Source organism: Sinocyclocheilus grahami, unplaced genomic scaffold, assembly GCF_001515645.1.
Source record: "Sinocyclocheilus grahami isolate Dianchi unplaced genomic scaffold, SAMN03320097.WGS_v1.1 scaffold218.1, whole genome shotgun sequence".
Taxonomy (NCBI): domain Eukaryota; kingdom Metazoa; phylum Chordata; class Actinopteri; order Cypriniformes; family Cyprinidae; genus Sinocyclocheilus; species Sinocyclocheilus grahami.
In genome coordinates, this window is record NW_015505397.1 from 787907 (window position 1) to 799631 (window position 11725).

At 34.1% G+C, this 11725-nt stretch overlaps 1 protein-coding gene across 1 annotated transcript in view; it reads left to right on the forward strand.

Moving 5' to 3' along the window:
• The window catches only part of LOC107596405 (short transient receptor potential channel 7), an 82359-nt gene extending 73218 nt beyond the window's left edge, over positions 1-9141 (forward strand). The window contains exons 8-12 of the mRNA XM_016287125.1: positions 5454-5649; positions 6704-6925; positions 8597-8677; positions 8796-8871; positions 8995-9141. Of these exons, the coding sequence (XP_016142611.1) occupies positions 5454-5649; positions 6704-6925; positions 8597-8677; positions 8796-8871; positions 8995-9137 (718 nt within the window). The 3' untranslated portion in view covers positions 9138-9141. The remainder of the gene's footprint in view (positions 1-5453; positions 5650-6703; positions 6926-8596; positions 8678-8795; positions 8872-8994) is intronic.
• Positions 9142-11725: the final 2584 nt, after the last annotated feature.

Genomic DNA, 11725 nt, shown 5'->3' on the forward strand with positions numbered 1-11725 from the left:
ACTCCTTCCGTTTCCATACTCCTTCCGTTTCCACTATACTCCTTCCGTTTCCATACTCCTTCCGTTTCCACTATACGCCTTCCGTTTCCACTACTCTCTCACACATACATACATTCTTCTCTTACATACACATATTTTCTTCAGACATACATGCATTCTATATATACGTGAAAGGAGAATGTATGTGTGTGTGTGTGAGAGTAGAAATGTATGCATGTGAAAGGAGAATGTAAGTGTGTGAAAGCAAAAATATATGTATGTGAAAGGAGAATGTAAGTGTGTGAGAGTGCCAGAATGAATTATGACTTGTACGGCCCCTCATAATAAAATATTGTCTTCACAATCATTCATACATTTGAAAATGGGCTGTGAATTGAACAAATAGTTGGCTCAGAGGAAGACAGGAATCATGTCTTTCTGGCAGTTTTTCTACTGATTAAGAGAGAAAACAAGACGACTTCAAATTACAAATGGTTGTGAAAAGCAAATAAATGCAATGAAATTCATCTTATTTTGTGACCAAGTGTGACATGCTCGAGCAAAACATGAGACACTTTTGGAATCAGCAGCCCAAAATTAGTCAAAAGGATTTCATTCAACAAATATGATGCAGGGCATTGTAATCATTTCTCATTTAATATCATATTTTTTAAAATCTTTATTTATCCCATTGCAGTGAATTGCCTTTTCTGAGAAGAATACATGTCTTAAAGAAATAGTTCATCCAAAAATGTTCTTAAAATATTTCCCCTCAAGCCATCCAAGATGTAGATGAGTTTGTTTCTTCATGGGAACAGATTTGGAGAAATGTAGCATTACATCACTTGCTCACCAATGGATCCTCTGCAGTGAATGGGTGCCGTCAGAATGACGTACATATTTGTTTAGAACTGTTTTTGACTGTTTTTCATGACTTTTTCCCTGGAGAAACATCCCAGGTTACGTATGTAACCATGGTTCCCCGAGGGAACGAGACGCTGCGTCGGAAAACGCTAGGGGAATGCCTTCAGCGATACCAAGCTCTGAATCATATGTGTAATCAGTCGAACGATGGGCGAGACGTCCGCGGCGGGTGACGTCATGACCAGGAAGCTTTAAAAGCACGTGAGGTGCCACCGGCGCTAGCTTCTTAGGAGTGAAGCAAGCTCTAGTAGGGATGCCGGAAGTATGGCCTTGCGACGCAGCGTCTCGTTCCCTCGGGGAACCATGGTTACATACGTAACCTGGGACGTTCCCCTTCGGGAACTCGAGCTGCGTCGGAAAACGCTAGGGGAACGAGATGTCCACGCCGCCAGACTTGCAAATCCCTGCCTGGTGTGAAAGGGCACGGCTATGGCAAGAGAACAAAAGAGCCCGGAGTGGCTAAAGTAGGCGGGGCTCGCCATCCCGAAGGTCAACTTCTGGAGGAGTGAATCTTATCCCCCAAAGGAGAGGGGAGATCAGAGGACTCGAGGCTATGGAATAGCATCCTGATCCACCACTTTCCAAATCTGTTCCCATGAACAAACAAACTCATCTGCATCTTGGATGGCCTGAGGGGGAGTAGATTGTCAGCAAATGATAATTTTTGTTGAGTCATTCCATTAAATCTATTCTCTGAGTAGAGCTGACTTGTTTTTCTTGACATAATGTTGCTGGACGTCACTGAGGTTTTGTCAGATTTACTTTAGGGGTCCGTTTTAGCTCACACAAATTTAATGGCTTTTGATCTAGTCAGCAAACAACTGAAGAATGACAGAGGAACTGAAGTTTTAATCTCTCACACAAAATAATATTTTTTCATATTAAACAGATGAGCTCGTTTCATCATTTTGATGTGTGAAGTGATGGCGTTTAATCTCTTGCTAATATTTATTCGGCGGATCCGGTGTGTTTGGGTGGTGAGCGGGCCAGTCTTTCTTCTGAGAGACTAATGGATGGAAAACAGGAAAGATGAGTAGAAAAGAAGTGTCATTAAGAACAATAAAGAGAAGGAGATGTCATTTATGAGGGGAAATAGAAAGAGAGAGAGAAGGAGATCATAACAGAAGCGATAGAAGAACTTCTTAGGTGGATAATTTTTTGAATACTCTCTTTCTAATATGATTTACATGTTAATAAAACCAGTTGCTCATGGCTATAATATACCTACTCTCTGAAATAATCAAATAATTTACTGGAGATATAGAGAAACGCTAAACCACATCTAGATATATTAATAATGAATGAGAGACTGAGAAAATATCAAGTGTGAAATAGAGAGACTTAAATTAAAAAAGGAAAATGTTAGAGAGTATGAAAAAAATGGTAGGAAAATGAATGCAAGTATATTTAATATATTAATATATAATACATTAGATTTAAGTGTAAATTATACACGAGTGAAAGTGTATCTGCATGAATCAAAATCTGCTCATCTTTCACCTCAAAATCATAATAAAGAAATGTATATTTATATTTTACATGAAGAAAATTAAACCTATTTTTAGGACCTATGTATGTATTTATTTATAATATAAATGTGAAAGAGTGAAAGAGTATCTGCGTGAACCTTACAGAATCTGCTAATAATTACACCCTAAAATCATACCAACAAAAAATATATATTTATATTTTATATGAAGAAAATGAAATCTATTTTTAGGACCATTATTTAATTAGCATTGTGGCATTTTTCAAAATAATTAACTGCATTTTACCTCAAATGTACTGTATTGTAATGTGAAAAGCATAAAAATATATGATTTTAATTAGGGATGCACGATATATCGGCCACCATATCGGTATCAGCCGATAAATGCTCATTTTTTCTGTTTTATCGGTATCGGCCTGATAAGAAAATTTGGCCGATATCTTAAAGCCGATAAATAATGCATTATTTCCTTCAGAGACACTTCAGATGCTCGCTGTTCGTTTGCAGCCTTTTGTGCAATTGTACATTGTAATATTGTGTTTATTTGATGTATATCTGATTTATCTCATATAGAATGCGTTTGGTTAAGTTAAAAGAGCGCTTCAGTTTACCGGTGATAAACTCAAACAGCAGTGCACAACATTAATAACTATGATTGGGAATGTCGTGTATATAACATTCTAATGAGAACATTATTATAAAAAAACATTGTGAATTCTTAGGGTTTAGTTGCCATGTTTCAGCGCGTTGTTATGGGAAGAGCGCATCCACAACAGGATCACACATTCTGACTATAGCATGCAATAACTGCGTCATTTTGTACATATATAAGTTGTAATATGTTTATGTTGTATTAATATTAATCTCAGGATGCATTTCCATGAGTTAAATAAGCTGCCAGCAAAACGCTTCAGTTTACCATGTTCACTCAGCTCTTCAGCTTCAGCTTGAGCTGCAGCTCAATGGCTGCTATTTAAAACAGTGGTATTAATTTGTTACTTTTTCAAAATCATTGATACATTATTAATAACAACAACCACTTGTATTTTTCTCTTATTATTTTCATCAACAATATGGGTTAGTAATTAAAATCATTTAATTATTGTCCGTGCAGAGGCTATTCCGTTTTATTGATCTATGGCACATTCATTTTGATTCTTTACACGTGTAATGATGTCCAGTGACTTGTTTGCATTATTTTATTTATTTGTAAGACTTTATGACTAAATTTGGTAATGGGAGAGTAAAAATATTTTTAAAACGTACACCGTTCAAACTAGGCTGCTTATGTTAAAGTGTTTGGGATGTGGCTTTTAATGATGAGACCTTTTTTTGTAATCAGGCTCTCAAAAAGTATATAACAATTTGGATATAGATTTATCGGCCAACATATCGGTTATCGGCTTTCAAAAATAAAGAATAATCGTTATCGGTATCGGCCAAACTTTTCATATCGGTGCATCCCTAATTTTAATTGTAAAATATTTATAAATCATAGTGTGATTAGTTTTTTTTATTGTTTGAATACAACAAAAATACAATACAGCAGTGAGAATCTATTAAGAATTACAAATAAACTCAAAAGTAATGTATCCAAATGCATAACAGTGAGAATTTGGACTGAAAATATGCTTACAAATAATCACAATGTAAACCTTAGTACTTTTGTTGGCGATTTATATTCCAGCATCGGCACAGACGCAACCCGTTTAAATATTCAGAGCAACACGGAGGGAGTGAGACCTTGACTTTGTCCACTCGATGAGTTCAGCATTAAAACACTAACATTTCAGCAACATCACAAAACAAATCCATTATTTAACAGAGCCTCTGTTCTTCTGTTCTCCAGCGTCACTCCATCTGATTCACTGAGTGATTCATCATCTTCATTCTGCAGTCATTCAGCTCATGAACACAGTTCTCAGTTAAAAACAGGTGCAGAGGGAATACAAATATTTTGTGCACAAGTAAGCACAATCACAGAAGTGTTGAACTGAAGACTTGCTGAAGTTCTCCTGCTTCTCGGATGTTGCTCGTGAGAAAAAGACCCCAGTAATCTCATGTTTCTGCTCTAGAAGAAATCACAGCAGGTCTCAAACTTACTAAGATACAAATGTTTGCAAACAAAAGTCTCTGTCTGTGCATCCATCCATGTCATAAAATGTCTCAGTTGTTTCTGCACTGGAAAAAGGGTCATTTATTTAAAGTGGATTTTTATATTGGTCTAATCGGAAATCATGGTTTAAACGGTTTAAACCTGTTTTGTTTAGTTTGCTAAAAAAAAAAAATCCAAAATTAAACATAACAGAAAATATTATTCATATTTAAAAAAAGAAACCACATTAAAAATCACAATAAACATTAAGGTCTTTCAAAGTTGTCTTTATTTATAAGTAAATTAAACATTAAATTAAATTAATTGAATTAATTAAAATGTAGCTTTTTACTGCAGAAATGTTTTTCTTTGTATTTTTGTCTTGTTTTCTATTAAAATATCTAATCATTCTTAAATCAAGATACATTTATTTGAGAAGCAACATGACTTAAGATTGTAAGCTTTATTTTCTTAAAAAACATTCAAATTAAGTGACTTTGCTTAAACAAACAAACAAAACAATATCTGTCAGTGGGGTAACAAAAAAAAGAAAAGAAAATTGTTTTCCCTTTGAATTAAGTTTATTTTTCTGAACCCACTGACAGATATTTTTTTCTTGTTTTAAGCAAAAACGTACTTAATCTTCAACTTTTTTTTTTTCAGTAAACAAGGCTTAATATTGTACTGAATTTATAATGTGTAGATATTTGTACTGGAAAACTTTTTTTTTTTGTGGTGTGTTTATGGTTATATTAATATTATAATATGAATATATTATGTATTAAATCTGACATTTTTGCTTTTGTATAAAGAACATATATTGATTATAGTGTGGTATATGGTATACTTTGTATGTTTTTGTCTTTGTGGAAAAAAAAGTTGATTTTTAAGTGAAATGTAATCGAGAACTTTCCTTAGTATTGTGATCTGAGCAATAATGTTCCTCTGCTCTGTGTTTGTTGACAGGGTTGAGGAGAGCTTTAAGACTCTGTTCTGGTCTATATTCGGTCTGTCGGAGGTGATTTCTGTGGTTCTGAAGTATGATCACAAGTTCATCGAGAACATTGGTTACGTTTTATACGGGGTTTATAATGTCACTATGGTGGTGGTTCTTCTCAACATGCTGATCGCAATGATCAACAACTCATACCAGGAAATTGAGGTACGAATTTACTGCAAAAAATACTGATTCTGAATCTTATTGAGGTTTTGGTTTCACAAAAAAAACAAAAAACAAAAAAAAACATATCTAAACCAAATTATTGAATGAATGAAGCAAAGCAAATTATATACATATATATATATATATATATATATATATATATATATATATATATATATATATATATATAAAATATATATATATATATTATAAAAAAAAATTTAGAATTCAAAATGAAATTAAAGCGAAAAATACTTTTCAAATTAAAATAATGAGAAAAACTCTTGTTATTTTATATAAAATTTGTTCATTATTTGTTTACCTGCATATCAACATAGCATCAGAGAACTGTGCACCTGTAATGAAATGTTAACTTTAAAATCTCAGATGTACTTTAACTAACCTATTTGTTATTTACTGCAAAAAATACTGATTCTAAATCTTTCTGAAGTCTATCTAAACCTCCTTAAAGCAAGATAAATGTACCTGACAATTATACTTATACTATATATATCGGGGGGGGGGGGGGGGGGGGGTATACGAGCTGCACACTAATATTAGTGTAGATGTCATTCTTCTAACGATGTAGCAAGTACATCGGGTGTTATGAGAAGTGTTCCCGGTTTTGGTTGTCCTAATTCAGGGGTGGCGAACATCGGTCCTGGAGAGCCACAGCCCTGGAGAGTTTTGCTTCAACCCTAATCAAACACACCTGAACAAGCTAATCAAGGTCTGAAGGGTTACTAGAAAGCTACAGGCAGGTGAGTTTTAATTAGGGTTGGAGCTGAACTCTGCAGGGCTGAGGCTCTCCAGGACCGGAGTTCGCCACCCCTGCTATATATAAATGACTGTAATCTGTTAGATTACACATTTTACGTAATATATTCAGACTACTTTTTGATTACTTTTAGGTTACTTTTGACCTTACTCGCTTATCTGGTTTATTATTTTGTACCATATTGATATAAAATATGAAGAGAAAGAAAATATTTTCTATTCTTTGTCATCAATGGCATCAGGATTTGTGAGTTGATAAATCTCTCGATATCTGCAGGAAGACGCTGATGTGGAGTGGAAGTTTGCTCGTGCTAAACTCTGGTTGTCATATTTCGAAGAGGGAAGGACGCTGCCTGCCCCGTTTAACCTGGTGCCCACTCCAAAATCGTTCTACTACCTGATCATCCGGGTCAAGTCCTGCCTTATACGACTGTGTAAGGGCAAAGGTCATCGGCATGACAACGAGCTGGAGATGGGAATGCTCAATTCACGGCCGAAGGTAAAACACATACTGCACACTAAAAGTGTCTACTTATTATACTTATATAGTTCCTACTTATATACACTGAACAAAATTATAAACACAACACTTTTGTTTTTGCCCCCATTTTTCACGAGCTGAACTCAAAGATCTAAGACTTTTTCTATGTACACAAAAGGCCTATTTCTCTCAAATATTGTTCACAAATCTGTCTAAATCTGTGTTAGTGAGCACTTCTCCTTTGCCGAGATAATCCATCCACCTCACAGGTGTGGCATATCAAGATGCTGATTAGACAGCATGATTATTGCACAGGTGTGCCTTAGGCTGGCCACAATAAAAGGCCACAATATTTGAGAGAAATAGGCCTTTTGTGTACATAGAAAAAAAGTCTTAGATCTTTGAGTTCAGCTCATGAAAATTTTGTTCAGTGTATTATCTTGAACATCATTTAAGTTCCTCATGCACTGTAGATGTAATTGTGTCTTTAAACTTGTGCCGGTTTAATCTGTCTCACAGCGGATCGGAATGTCTCGTCTGATTTCCTGATGTCTCAGTTCTCTCTCGTCTGCAGTTTTGTGTCTCCAAAACTGATTTGCAGCTGCAGACGGACAGAAAGACTTTGATTAAGATCTTTTAAATGGAAATGATCCTGACAGTGAGACTCAATCAAGTGTCATTTAAAGTGTCGCTGCATTTCCGAAGCTCACAGAAAATTTCTAAAGAGAATTAAGGCTGAAAACGGAATAGAATGTACTAAAACAGAATGAAAAAATATTTAATTTGATATATCATAAATATAAATAATACATAATGTATATAAATAATAAACAATTGAAGTTGTACAAATAAGTGTAATATATATATAGAGAGAGATGGAGATAGAGAAATATAATAAATAATATATATGTGACCCTGGACCACAAAACCAGTCAATTTTTGAAATTTAGATATATACATCATCTGAAAGCTGAATAAATAAGCTTCCCATTGATGTATGGTTTGTTAGGATATAGGATGATATTTGGTCGAGATACAACTATTTGAAAATCTGGAATCTGAGGGTGCAAAAAAATCTAAATATTGAGAAAATTGCCTTTGAAGTTGTCCAAATGAAGTTTTTAGCAATGGATATTACTAAACAAAAATTAAGTTTTGATATATTTACGGTAGGAAATTTACAAAATATCTTCATGGAACATGATCTTTACTTAATATCCTAATGATTTTGGCATAAAATAAATTTTGATCCATACAATGTATTTTTGGCTATTGCTACAAATATACCCCATCGACTTAAGACTGGTTTTGTGGTTCAGGGTCACATATTATGATTATGAACATGATTTTTGTAGTATTGTGATGTAGTTATTTTTGTTGCAAATTTAATGCAAAAAAAAGTGTTTATATGTATATTACATAACCAGGTGGTAATGCCTATTTTTACCTTTAATTAATACCTTACAGATGAAGTGTACTTCATTTCTTTTGATCGTTTTCTCCTTTTATTTGGAATGTAATGTGCATAAAACCAACACATCAGCGTATTCATAACTAATGAATGATCACCACACAATCAGTTTCACATTACGAAGACTCAAAGCAGTAATGCATTATAAATATGATTAGATTCTGTTGTCAAATCATGTCAGTTGAATTAGAGAATGTTGAATATTGGCATTTTTTCAGACTGATCATCACCGAGCAAATCTCAGGAGCCGAGAGGAGAACACCATCAAGAAACCCATCAAAAACCCCACAAGATATCAGGTGAGAGACTCAACAAACCATATGAAACTGAAGAGAGTTCATTATGATCTCTGTATGCAGTCAGTTTGAACGGACATGCTCTTTCTCCCTCATTTCTGTCTGTCTTTCTTTCTAACAGAAGATAATGAAGCGCTTGATTAAGCGCTATGTTTTGAAGGCTCAGGTTGACAGAGAGAATGATGAAGTCAATGAAGGTACAAAGCCAGTAAATTTACTGTAGTCTCTTATATTTCACCCCAGACGGTCAGCTCAAATCATGTGTCTTGTAAAAATCTGCTTATCTACAGTATGAGTAACTCAAGCCCTGTGTGTTACAGGTGAACTGAAGGAAATAAAACAGGACATCTCCAGTCTGCGCTACGAACTTCTGGAAGAGAAATCTCAGGCCACTGGAGAACTGGCTGACCTCATTCAACAACTCAGCGACAAGTTCGGCAGGAACGCCAAGAAACAACCTTGAGACAGACAGATAGACCGAGAGAGAGAGAGACGGTAGTTGAGGAGCAGTATCTGGACACTTAAGACTCTTAAAAAATGTCTGAATGTCATTCATTAGATACAAAATGCATACGAAAGATGCATATGTACACTTTACAAGCAAAACAGCGTACAGACAGATGTGTGAGCGGTTTGAGATGATAAAACAGTAGATCTAGTGTTAAAAATGAAGACAGACAGTATTGTATTGTGTTTGTTTGTTTGTTTGTGGTTAGTGGATGATGGTGCTAGTTAATGAGATGATCTAAAATCTGTGTGAATTCTTCTATGGAATAAGAAGATGAATTCAGACTTTTCTCTTGCAATTCTGAAATGAACTAAAGTCATAAATTAATTGAAATTTTTTTTTGTTTTTTTTAGAATTGTGGGCAATTCTACTTGCAATTCTGAGAAGAAAAGTCTGAATTGTGAGATATAAACTGGTAATTGCAAGAAAAAAAGTTTGAATTATATTCTTACAATTGCGAGATATAAACGACCTATTCTGAGAAGAAAAGTCCAAATTATAAGAAATAAGCGACCAATTCTGAGAAGTCAAGTCTGAATTGTGAGATATAAGCTATAGCAATTGTGAGAAAAAAGTCTGAATTATGAGATTCTCCCAATTGTGAGATATAAGCTACCTATTTTGAGAAGAAAAGTCTGAGCAGATGTGTGAGCGGTTTGAGATGATAAAACAGTAGATCTAGTGTTAAAAATGAAGACAGACAGTATTGTGTTTGTTTGTTTGTTTGTTTGTTTGTTTGTTTGTGGTTAGTGGATGATGGTGCTAGTTAATGAGATGATCTAAAATCTGTGTGAATTCTTCTATGGAATAAGAAGATGAATTCAGACTTTTCTCTTGCAATTCTGAAATGAACTAAAGTCATAAATTAATTGAATTTTTTTTTGTTTTTTTTAGAATTGTGGGCAATTCTACTTGCAATTCTGAGAAGAAAAGTCTGAATTGTGAGATATAAACTGGTAATTGCAAGAAAAAAAGTTTGAATTATATTCTTACAATTGCGAGATATAAACGACCTATTCTGAGAAGAAAAGTCCAAATTATAAGAAATAAGCGACCAATTCTGAGAAGTCAAGTCTGAATTGTGAGATATAAGCTATAGCAATTGTGAGAAAAAAGTCTGAATTATGAGATTCTCCCAATTGTGAGATATAAGCTACCTATTTTGAGAAGAAAAGTCTGAATTATGACATATAAAGTCGCAATTACTATATGTTTTTATTCCATGGTGGAAACAAGCTTTACTTTTTTCCTCACAATTGTGAGTTGTGAGTCTCACAATTCGCACTTTTCTTCTCAGAATTGCGACTTAACATCTCAAGCTTATATCTTGCAATTTTTTTAAACATAAAAACATCATAATTATGAGATAAAAAGTTGCAATTACCTTTTTTTATTTATTTACTTATTGTTATTCTGTCAAGCTTCCATAGAACTGACTTCATACATCCACTGAACATCACCAAAACACCAGCTGAGAATAAAGAAAATGAACATTAGTGAAAAGATCCTAGATGCACTGTTACAGACACACATGATCTAATGAATCACATTCAGACATTTGTAATGAGTTAATATAGGATGTTGCCGCATTGAAGCAAAACAAAATGTTTTCTGATAATAAAACGGCTTTAGTTCCCCAGACTGATTCGATTACATCATCAGTCCAATCAAAATGAGTTATCTCAGAGCTGGTTGGTTTGATTCAACTCTTTTCTGGAGGAAATGAATGAACAGGACTGTGATCCGTGAATGATGAACTGATGTGAATTCACTCAGATACTGAACAACTTCCAGGAGAGAGAGTGAGAGATGAGACAAACTGAGAGGAGAGACAAATGGAGACTACGAGGGTAAAAGGCTCACAACAGGTATGCAGTGCATTCTGGGACATCGCCTCCCTTTAGAGTCATTTCCTGTTCTGAGATCATATCTCACAAGAGAGAAACCTACAGAGAAAAGGAGAAGAATAGGTAAAGACACTGTGATGTTAACAGTTATGGTATGATTTAATATAAAACTATTTTAAACAGTTAATTATGAGTAAGATGCGCAGTAACAGTGAGAAGGTGCATAAACATTTCCTCTTCTTCACGTCGTACAGGCTGTCTAATTAACACAAGAACACACACGCACACACACACAGGCGAATCTCACAACAAAAACATATTTCACCCAAACAAGAGAGCGAGAGAGAGAGAAAATTATATATATATTTTTTTGTTGTTGTTTGTTTGTTTTTGCACAAAATTAACTTATTTTCAGAAACTTTGTGGCAAGATTTATGACATTATATTCATGACATTTGAGCACATTTCCCTTTAAATTCTCATTGCTTTAATGCACCTGGAGCATTTTAATATATCTTAATTTTAATTATTTTAATGTTTTAATTTAATATATTTAACATTTTAATGTGCAAAACAGGATTTCATATATTTTCTTTTGATTTTGGTTTATGGCACCTGGACATTTTAATTTAAAGCTTTTTAATATATTTAAATGAATATACATATTAATATATTTTAATTTAATATGTTTTACAT